This window comes from Babylonia areolata, chromosome 16 (assembly GCF_041734735.1).
Source record: "Babylonia areolata isolate BAREFJ2019XMU chromosome 16, ASM4173473v1, whole genome shotgun sequence".
NCBI classification, from domain to species: Eukaryota; Metazoa; Mollusca; class Gastropoda; order Neogastropoda; family Buccinidae; genus Babylonia; species Babylonia areolata.
In genome coordinates this window covers 235,900-259,511 of record NC_134891.1, presented here as the reverse complement: position 1 = coordinate 259,511, position 23,612 = coordinate 235,900, and the positions used below count along the sequence as shown (strand labels likewise).

Sequence of the window (23,612 nt, the reverse complement as noted above, 5' to 3'; positions counted from 1 at the left end):
TAAAGGAAATTTTCTTAATAAAAAAAAATTAATTACGTTTAATTAGTGCAGACTCCGGCAGGGGTCTGATTCCTGTCCTCTGCAAACGACTACCCGCCTATGCGGAGAAAACAAAAGAAGTTACGGCCGATAACCTCCCGAAGTAGGTTACCTCCCCTTTGCATCCCTGACTAGCGCCCTCTTTTGACGGCAATTCGCCGCACCAGTGCAGTGTGCAGGGAGAACAGAAAGCAGAGAGGAACGGGAGGGTCTTAAATGTGGGTCACGGTAAGTATGTTACTTAAACGTAATTTTAGGTAGAAAATTTCCTTTTAACTACACATACTTAGCCGTGATCCACTAGTGCAGAATGGCACCACAAGGTGGAGGGCTCACCTGTTCTATTATCTGTGCGCTGCGATGGCCTGTTGTGCGACCACCACAGACGGGATGCCTCTTGAGCCATCATTCCTAAAGTGATAGATGTCCCTCAAGTAGAATCCAATGAAGGTGCCAGGGTTTTTCCTGCAAGCAGCCTCCATGATGTCTTGTAACCATGCTGAGTGGGCAAAGGCAAGGGAAGAGGACCATGCTTTGACTTCGTGAGCTCTGGCTGAGGGGGCATGCGCTAAGGGGTCTGAGTTTGAGTGGGTGAGCTGACGACACCACTCGCCAGGAGTGATGGGGCTCGGAGATAGGGTGTACTGCGTCAACTAAGGATATTGGTGCGGGCAAAGAAGACTGAGGCCCACAGCTGTATAGCGGGAGTGGTCTGTGAACCACAGCTGTATAGCGGGAGTGGTCTGTGAACCACAGCTGTATAGCGGGAGAGGTCTGTGAACCACAGCTGTATAGCGGGAGTGGTCTGTGAACCACAGCTGTATAGCGGGAGTGGTCTGTGAACCACAGCTGTATAGTGGGAGAGGTCTGTGCTGTATAGTGGGAGAGGTCTGTGAACCACAGCTGTGCTGATAAATGTAGTGTGAAGAGAATCAGGTCAGTGTGTTCAAACCACACTTTATTGGGAGCCCTTCCAATCAAAGGAAGGGAAGGAAACACGTACCCTATGGGGTTGCCTCACTTGAGCGTGGTTGAGCCTCAACGCAAGGAGGTGCACATGTGGCTTGATCTGATGATTCCACATCGGTTGTGGGCCGACTGAGAAAGTGAATGTGTTTGAAGGAAACTGTGGCATCAGACAGAGGTAGCCCACCAGGATGTTGGGCTTGCCTTGGGCGTGACAGCTAGGTCTGTAGAGCTCCTCCATGCCCCCATGCTGGCATGTTGCCTGTGCATAGAATGGCGGACATTTGGCAACAAGAGACTTGAAGGACCTGGTGTCTCTGGGAGAAGACTGTGTAATTGCCCAGACAGGTACCATCACGAAAGGGGCAAACAGAAGGCTTCGTGGCTTCTCTGCCTGAGTATGGCATGTTGGAGCAACCTGCAGAAAGTTGTCGGCAGTCAATGGCTGGGTTGGATCAGGCTGTGGGAGTTGGTGTTCCCAAAAAGAACAAAAGGAGAAACTGGCACATGGAAAAAACATACATTTGCCTGCTTGTAGCTTCAGAATAAAAATTATCTTGAACATGTACTAGGTGTCAAAAAATTGAGAATCAAGTAAAAAATTATTAATTTCTATATGAAAAAGGCATGGTAAAACTTATATATCTCTCCTTACTAAAAAAACCCAGTCCAGAATGGTGAGTGGAGGAGTGACCCATGCCACAAGACAGCAGTCAACAGCAACAGTACAAGTTCAAATGAGAGACAAAGGCAGCATTTGTGTTTGAACAAAAAATATTTCCTGTAATATTGACTAATCTTTTGGACTTTGGCTTTAGATCCCAGATTGATAGCATGTACTGACTGCAGTCATTACGTGTAGTGCCACATCATCGGCTGACATAATTTAAGAAAATCCTGGAGTCACCACACTGAACATTGCAACTTAAGTGATCAATGTGTGCAGCAGTACCAACAATGCATCCACCTGAAAACAAAAATACTACAGTTTCAGGCAGATTTATGCTAATATAAAGAAAAGATAAGACTTCAAAGATGCCAAATTTGTAAAAATCTTGATTTTCATTATTTTGACACAGCTAGAATAGCTGGCTGCAACTTAAGCTGACACAGCTAGAATAGCTAGCTGCAGCTTAAGCTCACACAGCTAGAATAGCTGGCTGCAACTTAAGCTGGGTTTTCGCATGCTGCATCACATATCTATGAAAAAAAGTTTGTTTTGCTTTTCTTTAGAATACCCGCCACATAAATCGTCAACATGAAAACACAACAGATATCTATCATTTAGAATCACAATTAGTCACAAACACACACACTATATGTACAGGTTCACAAGGATCAATGATTCAAACCCCACCCCCTCCCCATTGTATTGTACTACAGGAATACAAAGACAGACCTAGCTCTGGTCATAATCATCTGGCTGTGTGACCTCCCCATTGTATTGTACTACAGGAATACAAAGACAGACCTAGCTCTGGTCATAATCATCTGGCTGTGTGACCTCCCCATTGTATTGTACTACAGGAATACAAAGACAGACCTAGCTCTGGTCATAATCATCTGGCTGTGTGACCTCCCCATTGTATTGTACTACAGGAATACAAAGACATACCTAGCTCTGGTCATAATCATCTGGCTGTGTGACCTCCCCATTGTATTGTACTACAGGAATACAAAGACATACCTAGCTCTGGTCATAATCATCTGGCTGTGTGACCTCCCCATTGTATTGTACTACAGGAATACAAAGACAGACCTAGCTCTGGTCATGATCATCTGGCTGTGTGACCTCCCCATTGTATTGTACTACAGGAATACAAAGACAGACCTAGCTCTGGTCATAATCATCTGGCTGTGTGACCTCCCCATTGTATTGTACTACAGGAATACAAAGACATACCTAGCTCTGGTCATAATCATCTGGCTGTGTGACCTCCCCATTGTATTGTACTACAGGAATACAAAGACAGACCTAGCTCTGGTCATAATCATCTGGCTGTGTGACCTCCCCATTGTATTGTACTACAGGAATACAAAGACAGACCTAGCTCTGGTCATAATCATCTTGCTTTCTGGGCCAACAAGTGGGAATGTAAACAACTCTTCTTAACAGCAAATGACCCTAGCATCAGAAAAAAGCTCTGACACTCCTTTTCACTCTTTTTATGTGTTCCTTGCAAGAATTTTTATTATGGGGAACCATCAACATGCTGTATGACCTTTCCGTTTTACTATTGTCAGAGATGCATATATTGCCACTTGGAATGGCCAGATTTACATGTTATCAGCCACCCTGGCCACTTGGAATGGCCAGATTTACATGTTATCAGTCACCCCGGCCACTTGGAATGGCCAGATTTACATGTTATCAATCACCCTGGCCACTTGGAATGGCCAGATTTACATGTTAGCTGTCATCCTGGTCACAGTCATCTTGGCACGGCCAGGTTTACCAAAGCCACCTCTTACCCACTGATTGATACGGATACTAAGTCCTTTAACGCTTATTCTTGTTCAGAGACAAAGCACTTCATGCTTTTCAAACAGTCATTTATGCTACAAGCTGCCAACCTCGTCAGAGTTGAGAGCTGCCTGTAGGTGCTCATCATTTGTTTCCTGTGTCATTCAGTCTGGCTTCACTCACATACACACATATGCATTACACATTCTTAAAATGTTCATACCATTCATCAGTCGTTATATTGTTGCTAGTTTTTTAAACACACACACACACACAACACACACACATTACAAACACACATGTAAGTATATATATATCGGAGTGGATTTTACTGTAAAATTTAGCCAGAGACAACTCACTTGTTGCCCCGAGTTCTTTTTGTGTGCAAAGTGCACATTACACACAGGGCCTGGGTTTATCATCTCATCCGAATGGTCAGGCGCTAACAACGTATCACCTTGGCACACCAGAACAAAGCAGACCCATTGCATCAGCACAAAGTATCCCTACAGCACAAAGTATCCCTACAGCACAAAGTATCTCTACAGCACAAAGTATCCCTACAGCACAAAGTATCCCTACAGCACAAAGTATCTCTACACGTCTTGATTTTGCTCCCCCTCCTCATCATGAAGTTAAAGTTATTATTCTTTTTCATAATGTGTTGTTTCATTTTTGGTTGTGTTCCTTCAAAAATATGTTTGCTATATCAACAAATACACAAAGAACACATGTAAATAGGCCTCTAATGTGCATGCACATTGAAACAATTCATGTGAAATGAATATGTATTTCTAGAAAAACCACTGACAAGTACCAAAATAAGCTCCATGGATTTGTACGCCCGATCCCTGAGCGGCACGGCTACTGGTTCTCCAGCACCACACTGCCGTCCCTGGTCTCAAAGACGACGGTGACCACACTGTCCAGCAGATCAGAGGAGGGCAGGATGGAGGGGGGCGGGGGGTGGGGGAGGAGGGTGGTGACCTCACTCAGGGTGCCATCAGGATATTGGATGACCTGCGTCACGTTGCCCGAGGTGTACTGAATCACCTCCCCTGTCTCCGTCAGGCTGAGGGGGGCGCTGCTGACTGGCAGGTGCATGTTGGGAGGATCACCCGCCATGTTGCCGAAGGCTGCAGCGTCGATGATGGTGACAGTGCCGGCGTTGGCCTGCTGGGGGGGCGGGGGCTGGGCAGGGTGTGGAAGGAGGGACAGCGGCAGGCTGGTGCCATGCGTGTGGGGAGGATGGGGGTGGGGGTGGGAGGTGGGGGCCATGCTGATGCTGTCAGGGGGTTGCATGGAAGCGCCGGGTTGGGGGATGGTGCCAGTGATGTGAGGGGCAGGGAGGTGGTGGTGGGGGGACACTGGGACGTCCTCCTGTCCGACGGTGATGCTGTGTGCTGCCAGGGCACGGTCCGGAGCCGCGCTGCACTGCGACACGTCCTGCACGGCCACAGACGCCAGGAGTGAGGCGGCCACCTGCTGCAGGTGGGAGGTGGGTGTCAACGATGTCTCCTGCAACACGGACGTCTCCTGCTTCGGCCTGCGGCTCGCCCCCTTGCGCTCGGTGACAGCCCCGCTCTGGTGCTTGTTCTTGTGGGTGTGGTAACCTCGCAGGTGCTTGAAGCGCTCCCCGCACACCTCGCAGGCGTAGGGCCGGTACTGAAGGTGCAGAGCCGTGGGCTCCCCCTCCCCTCCCTCCCTCCCCCCATCCTCCACCACCCCCACCCGCCGTCGGGGGCACCGTTTGGGGGCCGCCCTCTTCGGGGGGTCGTCGGAGGAGGAGGAGTGCAGGCGGATGTGGCGCTTGAGGCTGAGGGGCTGTCGGTAGCGGATGCCACAGAACTGGCACTGGTAGGGTCGGTGTTCGGACCTGACCCCTCCAATCCCATCCTTGTCCTGCCCGTCCTGCCCACTGCCCCCCTCCCCCTCCTGGCTCCCACCCTCCCCTTCCCCCCCAGGGGGGCTGCGATGAACCAGCTTGTGGTTGTGCAGCGTGGTCCAGTCGGCGAAGGCAGCCACACACTGGTCACAGGAGTACGGCCGTTCACCTGCAACCAGCACACTGCACACTTTGACAGGTGCCTGCCACATTTTCCTGCAATGTCCACTCAACAGGAACTAAATTTGATAAAATAAAAAAAATACATACTGTGGGAGGAAAACAAGTGCTTGCAGCAATCAAACAACCCTTCCATTATTTGAAAATAACTCATTCACACACTCACACACACACACACACAAACACACACATCAATCACATGTACAATCCAACAGACACTATCATCACACTCACAGACAAGCTGTGAGCCTTGCAAGTTCCCACCACATAATTGGACCACCCCTCACCTGTATGGACCACCCCTCACCTGTATGGACCACCACTCACCTGTATGGACCACCCCTCACCTGTATGGACCATCCCTCACCTGTATGGACCACCACTCACCTGTATGGACCACCCCTCACCTGTATGGACCACCCCTCACCTGTATGGACCATCCCTCACCTGTATGGACCAACCCTCACCTGTATGGACCAACCCTCACCTGTATGGACCACCCCTCACCTGTATGGACCATCCCTCACCTGTATGAACCACCACTCATCTGTATGGACCACCTGTATGGACCACCCCTCACCTGTATGGACCACCCCTCACCTGTATGGACCACCCTTCACCTGTATGGACCATCCCTCACCTGTATGAACCACATGATTGGACCATCCCTCACCTGTATGGACCACCTGTATGGACCACCCCTCACCTGTATGGACCATCCCTCACCTGTATGGACCACCTGTATGGACCACCCCTCACCTGTATGGACCATCCCTCACCTGTATGGACCACCTGTATGGACCACCCCTCACCTGTATGGACCACCTGTATGGACCACCCTTCACCTGTATGGACCACCCTTCACCTGTATGGACCACCTGTATGGACCACCCCTCACCTGTATGGACCACCCCTCACCTGTATGGACTACCCCTCACCTGTATGGGTCACCTGTTTGGACCACCCCTCACCTGTATGGACCACCCCTCACCTGTATGGATCACCTGTTTGGACCACCCCTCACCTGTATGGACCATCCCTCACCTGTATGGACCACCTGTTTGGACCACCCCTCACCTGTATGGGTCACCTGTTTGGACCACCCCTCACCTGTATGGACCACCCCTCACCTGTATGGATCACCTGTTTGGACCACCCCTCACCTGTTTGGACCACCCCTCACCTGTATGGACCACCCCTCACCTGTTTGGACCACCCCTCACCTGTATGGACCACCCCTCACCTGTTTGGACCACCCCTCACCTGTATGGACCACCCCTCACCTGTATGGATCACCTGTTTGGACCACCCCTCACCTGTATGGACCACCCCTCACCTGTATGGATCACCTGTTTGGACCACCCCTCACCTGTATGGACCACCCCTCACCTGTATGGATCACCTGTTTGGACCACCCCTCACCTGTATGGACCACCCCTCACCTGTATGGATCACCTGTTTGGACCATCCATCACCTGTATGGATCACCTGTTTGGACCACCCCTCACCTGTATGGACCACCCCTCACCTGTATGGATCACCTGTTTGGACCACCCCTCACCTGTATGGACCACCCCTCACCTGTATGGATCACCTGTTTGGACCATCCATCACCTGTATGGATCACCTGTTTGGACCATCCCTCACCTGTATGGACCACCCCTCACCTGTATGGACACGTATATGTCGAGTCAAACTTCGCTTGGCAGCAAAAGCCATTCCGCACCGCTCACACACGTATGGTCTGTCGCCTGTGTGTCTCCTCATGTGGCCCTGCAACACACACGCGCTGTCATACACTTCACAGAGAAATGCAACACGTACGTGCTAACATACACTTCACAGAGAAATGCAACACGCACGCGCTGTCATACACTTCACAGAGCAATGCAACACGCACGCGCTGTCATACACTTCACAGAGAAATGCAACAGGCACGCGCTGTCATACACTTCACAGAGAAATGCAACAGGCACGCGCTGTCATACGCGCTGTCATACACTTCACAGAGCAATGCAACACGCACGCGCTGTCATACACTTCACAGAGAAATGCAACAGGCACGCGCTGTCATACACTTCACAGAGAAATACAACAGGCACGCGCTGTCATACACCTCACAGGGAAATACAACAGGCACGCGCTGTCATACACTTCACAGAGAAATACAACAGGCATGCGCTGTCATACACTTCACAGAGAAATACAACAGGCACGCGCTGTCATACACTTCACAGAGAAATACAACAGGCACGCGCTGTCATACACTTCACAGAGAGAAACACTGGAGGACAGGACACAGACATGATACAGACTGCCAAGAGAAATGAAACACTGAAGGACAGGACAGGACACAGGCATGATACAGACTGCCAGGATTCTGACTGTAACAGCAAAACAGGACACAGGCATTATACAGACTGCCAGGATTCTGACTGTAACAGCAAAGCACTCTGAGTGGAACACTAACAGCACAGCATTCTGAGGCCCAGTTGAGTGTAACAGCACAGCACTGAGTGTAACAGCACAGCACTGAGTGTAACAGCACAGCATTCTGAGGCCCAGTTGAGTGTAACAGCACAGCACTGAGTGTAACAGCACAGCACTGAGTGTAACAGCACAGCATTCTGAGTGTAACAGCACAGCACTGAGTGTAACAGCACAGCATTCTGAGGCCCAGTTGAGTGTAATAGCACAGCACTGAGTGTAACAGCACAGCACTGAGTGTAACAGCACAGCATTCTGAGTGTAACAGCACAGCACTGAGTGTAACAGCACAGCATTCTGAGGCCCAGTTGAGTGTAACAGCACAGCACTGAGTGTAACAGCACAGCATTCTGAGTGTAACAGCACAGCACTGAGTGTAACAGCACAGCATTCTGAGGCCCAGTTGAGTGTAACAGCAGAGCACTGAGTGTAACAGCACAGCATTCTGAGTGTCTGAGTGTAACAGCATAGCATTCTGAGTGTAACACTAACAGCACGGCATTCTGAGGCCCAGTTGAATGTAACAGCATAGCATTCTGAATGTAACAACATAGTATTCTGAGTGTAACAGCACAGCATTCTGAGGCCAAGCTGAGTGTAACAGCATAGCATTGAGTGTAACAGCACAGCATTCTGAGGCCAAGCTGAGTGTAACAGCATAGCATTGAGTGTAAGAGCACAGCATTCTGAGTGTAACAGCATAGCACTGAGTGTAACAGTATAGCATTCTGAGTGTAACAGTACAGCATTCTGAGTAGCATTCTGAGTGCAACAGTACAGCATTCTGAGTGTAACAGCACAGCATTCTGAGTATAACAGCACAGCATTCTGAGTGTAACACTAACAGCACGGCATTCTGAGGGCCAGTTGAATTTAACAGCATAGCATTCTGAATGTAACAGCATAGTATTCTGAGTGTAACAGCACAGGATTCTGACGCCAAGTTTAGTGTAACAGCATAGTATTCTGAGTGTAACAGCACAGTGTAACAGTATAGCATTCTGAGTGTAACAGCATAGCATTCTGAGTGTAACAGCACAGTGTAACAGTATAGCATTCTGAGTGTAACAGCATAGTATTCTGAGTGTAACAGCACAGTGTAACAGTATAGCATTCTGAGTGTAACAGCATAGCATTCTGAGTGTAACAGCACAGCATTATATTCTGAGTGTAAAAGCATAGCATTCTGAATGTAACACTAACAGCACAGCATTCTGAGTCGCACACATTCACAAAACAGCACTTTTGGTACATATTACTCTTTCATAGCACAACACAGTCTGTTCACATGTTACTTTTTTATTTATGTCTGTTTTATTCAGATGGACTTATATTAACCTTTTCAGTGCCAAGCCTACTTTCTGCTCAGTGTCAACTTTTTGCCGAGGGATTTCTGGTCTCAGAGGGTCACAATCTTTTGTCTTAAAATTCTACCATGCAAACTACTGAAATAAAGTGGACATGAAACCTATGCTTTTCTGAAGAAAAATGAACACACTATCCGGTGAATACAATTTCACATGAATGAAATGATTTTTGCAAAAGGAAGGGGATGGAGACTGCCATCTTGGGGCACTGTTTTGCACAACGGAAGGGGCTGGAGACAGCCATCTGGGGCACTGTTTTGCATGGAGACAGCCATCTTGGGGCACTGTTTTGCATGGAGACAGCCATCTTGGGGCACTGTTTTGCACAACGGAAGGGGCTGGAGACAGCCATCTTGGGGCACTGTTTTGCACAACGGAAGGGGCTGGAGACAGCCATCTGGGGCACTGTTTTGCATGGAGACAGCCATCTTGGGGCACTGTTTTGCACAACGGAAGGGGCTGGAGACAGCCATCTTGGGGCACTGTTTTGCACAACGGAAGGGGCTGGAGACAGCCATCTTGGGGCACTGTTTTGCACAACAGAAGGGGATGGAGACAGCCATCTTGGGGCACTGTTTTGCACAACAGAAGGGGATGGAGATAGCCATCTTGGGGCACTGTTTTGCACAACGGAAGGGGCTGGAGACAGCCATCTGGGGCACTGTTTTGCATGGAGACAGCCATCTTGGGGCACTGTTTTGCACAACGGAAGGGGCTGGAGACAGCCATCTTGGGGCACTGTTTTGCACAACGGAAGGGGATGGAGACAGCCATCTTGGGGCACTGTTTTGCACAACAGAAGGGGATGGAGATAGCCATCTTGGGGCACTGTTTTGCACAACGGAAGGGGCTGGAGACAGCCATCTTGGGGCACTGTTTTGCACAACGGAAGGGGCTGGAGACAGCCATCTTGGGGCACTCAAGAGTTAACTGTTTGATCTTCTTCTTTTTTTCTTTTTTTTTTTTGTCTAATGGTTGTCATTCTGAGTTTGAAACAAGAAATGAAATCCAGCAAACTAATCCTGTGAAAAGAAAGAAGCAGACAAACAGAAGGAATCCCAGCTCACCCACCTTCAACCCCTCTTTCTGGCGGAAGCGGTTGCCACAGATCTGGCAGACAAAGGGTCGGTCGTCGGTATGCACTCTGCTGTGTGTGCGCAGAGAGGTGGGGTCAAAGAAGCACTTGTCGCACTGGGGGCACCTGTAGGGGCGCCGACCCTCGTGCACAAGCTGGTGCCGCTTCAGGCTGCGAGGGTAGGCGAACACCGCCGGGCAGACCGAGCACTGGTACGGCTTCTCACCTGAGGCACAGTTCACATCTCACCATTTACCTACCTTTCACATCATATATATATATATGTCATGGCATAAACAATTCCAACTACACGATGACACGACGCAGTGCATCATCAGCCTGGGCATCGGCAGAGCAAAGACAAAAAGAGGAACAAGAGTGGGCAGACTTCGCCGTTTGTGGGGCTCTGTCCACTGCATTGATCGCCCTGTCTCCCACGTCAGCCCTGCTGTTGCTGTGACTGTCACTGACAACCTCAACATTCATGTTCAAGATGACTCCTTTACTTCCCGTGACACTGTCCTCTCTGACACTGTTCCAAAATGTGGTGTATCTCCCGTGATTGGCTCTGGTCTGCTTTCTACCCCTTCCACACCTGTCTCAACTCCCGGACCTTTCTCTGCCTTCCCACCGTCCTCCACTGCTCAGTCACCATCGTCTCCTTCCGTTGCCTGTCTGTCTGACTCACCTGCTTCACCATTAGATTTCTCTCAGCCTGCCTCTGATCTCTTTCATGCCTGCCTGTTCAATGCTCAGTCTGTCTGCCCTGATCAAAAGACTATATTTCTGATTATATTTTTGAAAATAACTTTGATATCGTATTTCTCACCGAAACCTGGTTGAAATTACAAGGTCACGAACCCAAAATTAAACAACTGACCCCCCCTGGATACAAAACCAAGTCACTTCCTCGACTGTCTTGTGGAGGTGGCATCGCCATCGTCTATAGAAATATCTTGCAGTCTTCCCTTTTCTTCTCCCATAACCATGCCTTTCCACATGACACTTTTGAAATGCTCGAAATCACTCTCAATATTCCCGGTCACTCAGTCATCTTCTGTTGTCTCTATCGTCCTCCTCCAAGTCGTAAAAACAACCTAACGTCTTCTCTGTTTCACGATGAGTTCCGAACATTACTTGATTACTACAACCTTCGTTCTGGCAAACTTATCATCCTCGGAGACTTCAATTTTCATTTTGACAACCAAACTTCCTCTGATGTCAAACGCCTATGTCTATCTCTGTCCAATCATTCTCTCTCTCAGTTCGTTACAGAACCAACACACAGATCTGGCCATACGTTGGACTGGCTCATCACGTGTGACTCTGATGCCATGATTGCGTCAGTGACTGTAACTGACGAACTCTCTTCCGACCATTCTGCTGTCACATTCTTGCTTAATATTTCAAAACCTACCAGAACCAAAAAATCCGTTACTCATCGCAACCTGAAATCCATGAACATTAACACTTTTTCTTCTCAAGCTGCTGAACGCCTTTCCAAAATTTCTTCCCGCACCAATGTCTCTACACACTACAACACTGTCCTCTCTCAACTGCTGGATGAACATGCACCCCCCACTACCCGCATGCTCCCTGATAGACCTTCCGCCCCGTGGTACATACAAGACATTCGACTAGAAAAACGCAAATGTCGCCAATTGGAGTGGCGATGGCGATCAACAAAACTGAAAGTCCACAATCAAACCTTCCGAAAACAAATAAATAAAGCCAAACATATGATCTCATCAGCGAAGACAAACTTCTTTTCTTCTCAAGTTATCAATGCCTCATCCACCAAATCTCTTTACTCTGTCATGTCAAATCTACTCGGAACTGCAAAAAAGACTCCTCTTGCTTCTGCCTACACTTTATATGAACTCCCCAGTGTCTTCTCCTCTTTCTTTTTCGACAAAGTCCAAAATATTCGTACCATCTGAGACCAAATGCCTTTCCAACCTGCTCATCCTGATCCTCAATTCAACAGCACTCCTCTCCATTCCTTTAATCCATTAACTGAAACAGAAGTCCATGAAATCCTAAAAGAAATGACAATAAAATCCTGTGAGCTCGATCATATACCAGCCTCTGTTTTTTCCCAGTGTGTCTCACAGCTTCTCCCCACAATCACCAACATTGTCAACTCATCCCGTCTCACTGGAACATTTCCATCCACTTTCAAACTGCAATCGTCCGGCCTCTTCGAAAGAAATCCAACCTTGACGCAAACATTTTGAAAAACTATCGACCAGTTTCTAATCTTCCATTCCTGTCCAAACTCCTTGAAAAAGCTGTCCTGAAGCAGCTCAACAATCACCTTTGTTTCAACAATCTCATCCACCCATTTCAGTCTGCCTATCGTGCTGATCACAACACCGAAACCACTCTCCTCCACATCCTGCATAACCTACTGCTAGCGTCCAACTCAGGACAGATCTCCCTTCTCACTCTTCTTGACTTGTCAGCCGCCTTTGACATGACAGACCATTCAATCCTTCTTTCCCGTCTTCATTTTACATTTGGTATCAACAGCACTGTTCTCAACTGGTTCAAATCTTATCTCACTGATCGATTCCAGTCTGTCATTGTTGATAATTTCCAGCCTAAACCCGTTAAAATAAAACATGAAGTCCCACAGGGATCTGTTTTGGGCCCAGTGCTCTTCACACTGTACACTGCTCCTCTCGCTGAAATTATCAACCGCCATAATGTCAGTCATCATTCTTATGCTGATGACACTCAACTCCAGAAGAGTGATACACCTGAAAAACTGTCATCCCTCTTGCAAGAAACATCCAACTGCTTCCTGGATATTCAAAATTGGATGGCTCTAAATAAGTTACAATTGAATGCAGACAAAACTGAAGCAATGATCACAGGAACTAAACAAAAACTCTCTTCCATCACAACTGACACAATCAAACTTGGCAGTACATCCATCCCTCTTTCCAGTTCAGTCAGGAACCTCAGTGTTGTCCTTGACAACACGCTGTCCATGCAAAAATTTATCAGTCAGACATGTTAATCCTGCTACTGTCAACTGCGGCGCATCAGTTCCATCCGGAAATATCTGTCCATTGACACAACACCTAGACTTGTCGTTTCTCTCATTCTCTCTCGCCTTGACTACTGTAACTCTCTATTGTCTGGTTTGCCTGCTTCATCCATTCAGTCCCTTCAGCACATACAAAACTCTGCTGCCCGACTTGTCCTCAGAAAGAAACGAAATGAAACGAAACGAAACGAAATTTTATTTCACCAGGGTAATGAGATAAGCAAGTACACATGCTTTTTTCCACCCAGCCCTGGACAAAGAGAGAAAAAAGAAGAAAACACACACACACACACACACACACACACACACACACACACACACACACACACACACAAAACAAGAAAACAAAAAACACGCACAAATTTGCAATTATCAAGTACAAGAAAAAGAGAAAAAAAAGAATTAAGTACTATTAAAAAAAAATAATAATAATAATAAAAAAAGAGAAAAAACTTTAAAAGAAGGAAGGTAAGGGGGGTGGGGGCTGGGGGGTGGATAGTCCATCGACCACAAACAGAATCACAAGAAAGAAAAGATCTGAGCACATCACTCCTCTTTTGCAACATCTCCACTGGCTCCCTGTCTCACACCAAATAAAGTACAAGATCAGCACTCTATGCTACAAATGTATTCACAAATCAGCCCCTTCCTATCTCTGTGGCTGCCTTCACCTCTACACTCCATCTCGCTCACTACGATCAGCTTCAGATCCACTCCATTTACGCATACCCAGATTCAAACTCTCGACTGTTGGCCACCGTTCTTTCTCTGTCTCTGGACCTTGCAATTGGAATGAACTTTCTCTTTCGCTTCATCAAGTCTCCACACTCAGCTCTTTTAAGTCTGGCCTTAAAACCCACCTCTTCCCAAAATAGCCTCCCTTCCCTGCCTCTTCCTTGTCTTCAGTTTCTCCAGTTTTAGGGTTATGCGTGCGTGAGAATGACTGGTGCGAAAGCGCTTAGATTTGTCTATGCACAAGGTTCAGTGCCATATAAATACCATTATTATTATAATATATATATATACATATACATATATATATATATATATATATATATATATATATATCTTCTCACCTGAGGCACGGTTCACACCTCGCCATTTTACCTACCTTTCACATCACACAAACACATGTGCGCGCGCGCCCACCAGCACGCACGCATGCACGCACGCAGACACACACACACACACACATATATATATCTTCTCACCTGGGGCACAGTTCACATCACACCATTTACCTACCTTTGACAACACACACACACACATATCTATATATATATACCTTCTCACCTGAGACACAGTTCACACTTCACCATTTATCTACCTTTCATACATCACACATATATATCTTCTCACCTGAGACACAGTTCACACCTTGCCATTTATCTACCTTTCATACATCACACATATATATCTTCTCACCTGAGACACAGTTCACACCTTGCCATTTATCTACCTTTCATACATCACACATATATATCTTCTCACCTAAGGCACAGTTCACACCTTGCCATTTATCTACCTTTCATACATCACACATATATATCTTCTCACCTGAGGCACAGTTCACACCTTGCCATTTGCCTACCTTTCATACTACTAGAAGGGCTGATTACGAACAGTAACGAGTCAACATTGTGGGAAGAAGTACTGGAACTTGTCAGCTGGTGTGATCAAAACAACTAAGAACTCAACATATCAAAAACAAAAGAATTAATTCTAGATTTCAGGAAAACCAGATCTGACCCATTACCACTATTCATTAAAGACAAGCAAGTAGAGATCATCAGTGAATTTAAATTTCTCAGACTGATCATTTCCAACGATTTGAAATGGGAGAAAATTATGGAAAAAATTGTTCAGAAAGCACAACAACGCCTGTACCTTCTTCGGCACCTCAAAAAGTTCAGAATTAAAAAAGACATCATGGTTGATTTCTACCGAGCAGTCATTGAGAGTGTGCTAACCTTCACTATTACTGTTTGGTATGGAAACATTTCCAAGGCAGAAGTTGCAGCCTTTAACAGAATCATAAAAACTGCCACCAAGATTACCGGGGCTGATCTACCTTCTCTAGAAGACATATATTATAAACAGCTATTCAGAAAAGCAAAATCAATCAGCCAGGATGAATCACATCCAGCTTCTGGGATTTTCGAGATGCTCCCATCTGGTCGATGGTACAGAAGTATAAGGACGAAAACCAATCGCTTCGCCAACAGCTTTTTCCCCAAAGCAGTCAATACCCTGTCTCTCGAACAAATCCAGTATGATAAATAGAACTTTGCAATCAACAACCATCTACTTGAAGATCTAGTCATCAACCCCATCCACATGTAATATGCGGCTTCTGTTCAAACATGTGAGAGAGAGAGAGAGTGTGTGTGCATGTGTGTGTGTGTGTGTGTGTATGCACAAGTTTTTAGATTGATATGCACTTGTATGTATCCTAATTTCCTATATACTATCCCCCCCAATATTCCTTGTGACCCCGGTACACTTGGTAATAAAGACATATTCTATTCTATTCTATTCTATACATCATACATATATATCTTCTCACCTGAGGCATGGTTCACACTTCACCATTTATCTACCTTTCATACATCACATATATATCACTCTCTCTTTTCACCTGAGGCACAGTTCACACTTTACCAATGTTTCATGCCTTACCATTTATCTACCTTTCACACATCACATATATATCACTCTCTCTTTTCACCTGAGGCATGGTTCACATTTTACCAATGTTTCACGCCTTACCATTTATCTACCTTTCATACATCACACACACATACAGGAACACTATGTTAACAGCTCTATCACCTGTGTCATGCCACCTAAGTCACATGACAGGAACACTATGGTAACAGCTCTATCACCTGTGTCATGCCACCTAAGTCACATGACAGGAACACTATGGTAACAGCTCTATCACATCAGCTGTGAAGTCACCTGACAGGGGACCCAACTCTATCAGCTGTGAAGTCACCTGACAGGGGACCCAACTCTATCAGCTGTGAAGTCACCTGACAAGGGACCCAACTCTATCAGCTGTGAAGTCACCTGACAGGGGACCCAACTCTATCAGCTGTGAAGTCACCTGACAGGGGACCCAACTCTATCAGCTGTGAAGTCACCTGACAAGGGACCCAACTCTATCAGCTGTGAAGACCCAACTCTAACAATGAGAGTGGTAACAGCTCTATCACATCAGCTGTGAAGTCACCTGACAGGGGACCCAACTCTCTCACCTGTGTGTTTACGCAGGTGTTTGCGGATGTTGGTCTGCAGCTTGGCCACCTTGCCGCACTCCAGGCAGCGAAACTTGCCCTCCGCCGTGCGTTCATACATGCTCGTGGCCAGTCCTGAGCGCTGCCTGCACCGCCGCGGTTTGCTCTCCACCCCCTCCTCCTCTTCCTTTACTTCCACTTCCATCGTTTCCCTCACCCCCTTCTTGGCAGGGGGCACCACCCCCTTCTTCTTCACCGCCCCCAGCTTCCGTTTCCGTGCACCGGAGGGTTTAGGCGGCGAGGTCCTAGGTGGAGGTTTTGCCGGCGGCTTGGCAGCATGTTTGGCAGCGGCTGTTGCTCTGCCGGCTGAGTTGGCAGGAAGTCTGGTGGGGGGTGTGGGGGCGTTCCTCCTGCGCCGTGAGGGCCTGGGCATGGCGAAAGGCTTGCGGTTCAGGACGCTGGTCCGAAGGGACTTCCGGAGTGGCTGGCAGGGGATAGGGGTGGTGGTGGCAAGGCCGGCGCCAGCAGGTGTCATGGCGACAATGAGGTTCTGCTCTCCGTCTCCATCTTTCTCTTTTCCCTCCTCCTCCCCCCTCTCCTGACCCGCAGCTGTTGCTGTGGAGCCACAGGTCACCACTGTCCTGGACATTCACAAAAACATTCTTCCATCAATGAAAAGCACAAATGCAGCTCACCACACACTGACACACACATATACACCAACAGACACACTGATGCACTTCTTAAAACACACACACAGACACACATACAACACTCACACACAGACACACACGCACTTGTACACACACACACACAAAGACACACATATACACACACAACCACACACACACACACACACACTCACTCACTCACTAACTCACACACTTATACACACACAAACACACTCATTCTCACCCATAGACACACACAAACTCACACAAACATACACACAATATATATATATACATTACATATACATACTTATATATACACACACACATAAAACCCTGAATAAAAAAAATTAAAAAATAGAAAATACAAAATTTAAAAAAAAAAAGAAGCTCTGCTCCATATTGAGGTATACAACTACCCTCTTCAACACCCCACATCACGTCACTAACCAGGATCACATGAGGTACACAGCCACTCTCTTCAACACTCCACATCAGGTCACTAACCAGGATCACATTGAGGTACACAGTCACTCTCTTCAACACCCCACATCAGGTCACTAACCAGGATCACATTGAGGTACACAGTCACTCTCTTCAACACTCCACATCAGGTCACTAACCAGGATCACATTGAGGTACACAGTCACTCTCTTCAACACTCCACATCACGTCATTAACCAGGATCACATGAGGTACACAGCCACTCTCTTCAACACTCCACATCACGTCATTAACCAGGATCACATTGAGGTACACAGTCACTCTCTTCAACACTCCACATCAGGTCACTAACCAGGATCATATTGAGGTACACAGTCACTCTCTTCAACACCCCACATCAGGTCACTAACCAGGATCACATTGAGGTACACAGTCACTCTCTTCAACACTCCACATCAGGTCACTAACCAGGATCACACTGAGGCACACAGTCACTCTCTTCAACACCCCACATCACGTCATTAACCAGGATCACACTGAGGTACACAGTCACACTCTTCAACACCCCACATCAGGTCACTAACCAGGATCACATTGAGGTACACAGTCACTCTCTTTAACACTCCACATCAGGTCATCAACCAGGATCACATTGAGGTACACAGTCACTCTCTTCAACACTCCACATCAGGTCACTAACCAGGATCACATTGAGGTACACAGTCACTCTCTTCAACACTCCACATCAGGTCATCAACCAGGATCACATTGAGGTACACAGTCACTCTCTTCAACACATATCACGTCACTAACCAGGATCATATTGAGGCATGCAATCACTCTCTTCAACACTCCACATCAGGTCACTAACCAGGATCACATTGAGGTACACAGCCACTCTCTTCAACACTCCACATCAGGTCATTAACCAGGATCACATTGAGGCATGCAGTCACTCTCTTCAACACTCCACATCAGGTCACTAACCAGGATCACATTGAGGTACACAGCCACTCTCTTCAACACTCCACATCAGGTCATTAACCAGGATCACATTGAGGCATGCAATCACTCTCTTCAACACTCCACATCAGGTCACTAACCAGGATCACATTGAGGTACAGTCACTCTCTTCAACACTCCACATCACGTGATTAACCAGGATCACACTGAGGTACACAGTCACTCTCTTCAACACTCCACATCACGTCATTAAGGTGGACCACTGCGTCATTTTTAGCTAATTTTTGTTTCTCAGGAACTACTAAAGATATTTGCATGAAATTTGGTACACATACTCAGGATGTTAATATAGACATCTGTGCTAAGTTTGAAGATTATAAGTCAAACAGATATGAAGATATGATAATTTTATCATAAAAATACACACGGTTATTTGGCCCATTTGCAGCACTAAACACATGCATTACATAATGATTCTCATCATTTCCACAGTTTGTTTTGACATCATTTAGTGCAATGATCACAAAAGCAGATGCCCATTGTCCACAAGCATTGTTCTCTGTCTTGTCAAAAACGCATAAAATTATGCATTCACGTTTGTATGCTTTAGTCACTTGCTATGAAAAAAACTACTAGAGGTAGAGAGTTCTAACTATGTTCATTGCACTCAGCACACATTTTTACATCAGTGTACCTAATTTTATGATAATATTTTCACTGTATCAATTGTTACACGTGGGCCACTGACGCACCTGCAGCAGAAATTCAACTTTTGAGAAAAACGCCTTCAAAGATTGTGTTGAGAACTCACAAACTGCAACCCATAGTTACACACTAAAAAAATAATACACAGGAAAATAGCACTTGGCCAATATCACTAAGTGGTGAGAGAGAGTTTTTTTCAGTTACTTGATTGTTCAAAATGCTCCTGGGGCGTATACTTCTCCCTCATCTGCCCGTCGATGTTCACGTTCCTGACGTCTCACAGTTTCAATTTTTTTCCTCTTTTGTTTTGCTCTGTCAGAGGATTTTCTGGTTGCTGTTTTGACCCTGAGCATATCTGATTTCTCTGCAAACATCTCTGCATTGCTCCCAGCCACAAGATCCAGTTCAGCAAGCACATCCAGAAGGGCGGTAGATCCCTTATTGTATCGCTGAACGCAGACTGCCACAGCAGAGTGGACTGTACGGAGGCCAGCCCATCGCTCCTTCGGACATGTCCTCCACACCATGGAATGGAAAGACTCATTAGAATTTTGAGTCTTTCCAGCCAGACAGCGCTCCAAAAGTTGGGGGTCACCAAGGCGTTTGTAGACCGGTACAAGCGCATCAACGAGGTCACGTGGGAGGGGATTTGTGTGGGGTCTTGGTGGTTGGTTGTTGGCCTCAGCTCTTCTAAAGAAACACCAGGAATCCTTTCCTGCTGGACATCGCAGGTGATGGGGATCATCATCGGTGCTAATTGTGTGGAAAAATGATGCCCACACTGCCTGCTCCATTTTGCTGAGGTCCCCTGCGTGGTCTTTTATAGCCCGTCCATAGTAGTTGGTGAGCTGCTTTATCCTTTTTTCTGTCAGCTTCCCTCTTCCTCCTATGGGCTGCTTGATGGCTTTTTGTTTTTCGACTAGATTTCGTAGCGCTGTGCCCATCCTTTTCGTGACATGGTTCACGCACTCAATCTTTTCCACCAAAAAGCCATCGCCATATGGAGCTGACTCATTGACCGCAGCATGAGCCTTCGCATCCCCATCTCCAAGCAGATGCTTGTATCTGAAGTTGTGCAGCTCCACCGACCTTCCAAACATGATGACAGCTGCTTGGGTCTCCATGGCAGCAGAAGAACAGCTGCAGTTCTTTTGACAGTCGGGTTCATGTTTCTCCCACCATTCAGCATATCCTGGATCGTCTTCAGCAGGGCCTTGTTCACAAGCCTGGCAGTAATTGCTCAGCACAGCATAGTCCAGGATAAGTCCACTAAAAATTTCGATGACAGTGGCAATTCCGTTGTGGGAAGTCCTTCCTCTCCGATGCCAACTGCCATCAAAAGAGACAGAGATGTCTAAGCAGCCATCATCTGATGGCTGACCTAGACCCATCTCTGCATAGGCTTCCCGCACATGGTGAGCTGCATCCTGCAGGTGTGTGCTGGCTGCTCTGCTTGCACCCTCACTATATTTTTTTTGGTAGTGAAGCCATGTTTTTTGGTGCATGGGTCGTGGCATATTCACCATACCAAAAAAACGGCATAGCTGGGTGTAGCCAATCCCAGTTGCAGAAGCAGCAGCAACAAGGCGACGGTTGATGTCAAAACCTGTGAAGACAGTCCCCGTCTTTAGCGATGTCATGGTCTGTGTCCCTGGAATCACAGCGCCACAGGAAACACACCTCACCTCCAGACTGCATGCTGACCCCATCCTCTTTGTCTCATCTTCAAATACAGAGACCTGAAAAAAAAATCAAATGTGTGAGAATTGAAGGTACAAGAGAAAGAATGAGAGAGAGAGAGAAAGAGAGAGAATAAAGAGACTGACAGTTTTTTTTTTACACACACACACATACACACACACTGACAGTATGTCAGACTCAGTAAAAATCCACAGAAATATTACTTGGAAAAGTATTTCAATACTTGAGAAAAATAAAAACTGCCTCTGAAAACAAAAATCAAAGAACTTGAAAAAAAAAGAAAAAAAAAAAGAAGTAAATCAATGGGTTCACAAAAAAAGAAGAAGAAAGGTATTCAGATGGCTTTTTTTTCGGTTTTTTTTTTTTTTTTTTTTTTTTTTTTTTTTTTTTGCTATGAAACAAAACAAAAACTCATGAAATAAAATAGAATACTATATTATATTTATTAAATATTATATATCTGTAGACTATTATATTATTTTCCACAAACCTTTGATATGCATTTTCCACAATGAACTGACGACACCAAGCAGTCCAATGTTGACACATCAACGATGATGTTCTGTGAGGACTGTGGCTGTCCCGAGCGAAGTTGTACTTCGGGAACTGATGCACTTTTTTTTGACGGTGGTTCTTCGTCTGAACTGGAGTCACTGTCACCCGTACACACATGTTTTCTGGTGAAAACGTCCAATTTTCTCTTCGAACTGAGAAGCGGCGTGCTTTCACTGACGCCGGTCGATGTCGAAGGCACCGCTAAGTCGGTCGCTGTTTCAGCAGACTTTTTTTCAGCTTGTGTTGTAATCTTTCGCTTTCTCTTCTTTTTGCCGAATGCAAAGACAGTCCTAAACTTCTTTCCAGCGTGTCTTGGCATTGTCCGTGACTTATAGTAGAAAATTTCGATCAAAATCTTAGGCAACTGGTGTGTCGATTGAAACCGTGATGAAAACAGACGCCATCTTGGAAAAAGTCACATGACCGATTGGGCCAATGGGCTATTTTTTTACTCCGACAAGCCAATCAGAAACCTCGACTCAGCCACAACCCCTAAAAAATGCCTCTCGGGTTCCTTCGGATTTGCTCTTCGTGTGTTTCCGTGAGTGGAATTTTCCACAGGAAATAGCAATGAGAAGACAGACCGGTGAATGACCTTCACACTGATACCAAACAAGATGGGGTTTCCAAACCAGATCGTGAGCACCAGGCTGTCCAAATCGATGCAAACTTCGAGTTTTTTGTCACATTCGCTCAAACTTCACACACACCCAGGTCAAAAAATGATTTTATTTGCAATGAAATCGGTCAAATTGAGCAAAATGGTTGACAGAAATGCAAAGAAGAGACATTGTTTGACCAAATACAAGTATAATCCCCAAACACGTTTTTTAATGATTTTTGGTGAAAAACCTATGCCGTGGTCCACCTTAACCAGGATGACATTGAGGTACACAGTCACTCTCTTCAACACACATCAGGTCACTAACCAGGATCACATTGAGGCATGCAATCACTCTCTTCAACACCCCACATCAGGTCACTAACCATGATCACACTGAGGTACACAGTCACTCTCTTCAACACTCCACATCAGGTCACTAACCAGGATCACATTGAGGTACACAGTCACTCTCTTCAACACCCCACATCAGGTCACTAACCAGGATCACATTGAGGTACACAGTCACTCTCTTCAACACATATCACGTCACTAACCAGGATCACATTGAGGCATGGAATCACTCTCTTCAACACTCCACATCAGGTCACTAACCAGGATCACATTGAGGTACACAGTCACTCTCTTCAACACTCCACATCACGTCATTAACCAGGATCACATTGAGGTACACAGTCACTCTCTTCAACACCCCACATCAGGTCACTAACCAGGATCATATTGAGGTACACAGTCACACTCTTCAACACCCCACATCAGGTCATTAACCAGAATCACATTGAGGTACACAGTCACTCTCTCCAACACTCCACATCACGTCACTAACCAGGATCACACTGAGGTACACAGTCACTCTCTTCAACACCCCACATCAGGTCACTAACCAGGATCACATTGAGGTACACAGCCACTCTCTTCAACACTCCACATCACGTCATTAACCAGGATCACATTGAGGCATGCAGTCACTCTCTTCAACACTGCACATCAGGTCACTAACCAGGATCACACTGAGGCATGCAGTCACTCTCTTCAACACTGCACATCAGGTCACTAACCAGGATCACATTGTTTACACAGCCACTCTCTTCAACACTCCACGTCAGGTCATTAACCAGGATCACATTGAGGCATGCAATCACTCTCTTTAACACTCCACATCAGGTCACTAACCAGGATCACATTGAGGTACAG

At 46.5% G+C, this 23,612-nt stretch overlaps 2 protein-coding genes across 2 annotated transcripts in view; both read right to left on the bottom strand.

The window, feature by feature from the left end:
• Nucleotides 1–1,631: 1,631 nt before the first annotated feature.
• LOC143291051 (uncharacterized) overlaps nt 1,632–23,612 on the bottom strand; it is a 31,969-nt gene continuing 9,988 nt past the window's right edge. The window contains exons 6-9 of the mRNA XM_076600634.1: nt 16,779–17,398; nt 10,460–10,689; nt 7,202–7,307; nt 1,632–5,523 (exon numbers count right to left, since the gene is read on the bottom strand). Coding sequence (XP_076456749.1) covers nt 4,334–5,523; nt 7,202–7,307; nt 10,460–10,689; nt 16,779–17,398 — 2,146 coding nt within the window. The 3' untranslated portion in view covers nt 1,632–4,333. The remainder of the gene's footprint in view (nt 5,524–7,201; nt 7,308–10,459; nt 10,690–16,778; nt 17,399–23,612) is intronic.
• Nucleotides 19,093–22,396, bottom strand: LOC143290767 (uncharacterized). The gene is made up of 2 exons (XM_076600278.1): nt 21,732–22,396; nt 19,093–21,279 (listed from the first exon to the last, which is right to left on the bottom strand). The coding sequence occupies exons 1-2, from the start codon at nt 22,113–22,115 to the stop codon at nt 19,753–19,755; spliced, it is 1,911 nt and encodes a 636-aa protein (XP_076456393.1). The 5' UTR covers nt 22,116–22,396; the 3' UTR covers nt 19,093–19,752.

What these genes read in the sequence shown, in the direction of transcription:
- LOC143290767 (XM_076600278.1), bottom strand. Translation starts at nt 22,115, where the DNA reads ATGCCAAGACACGCTGGAAAGAAGTTTAGGACTGTCTTTGCATTCGGC. An exon ending in GTGGAAAATGCATATCAAAG is followed by an intron (nt 21,280 to 21,731) that starts GTTTGTGGAAAA and finishes TTTTTTTTTCAG; the next exon opens with GTCTCTGTATTTGAAGATGA.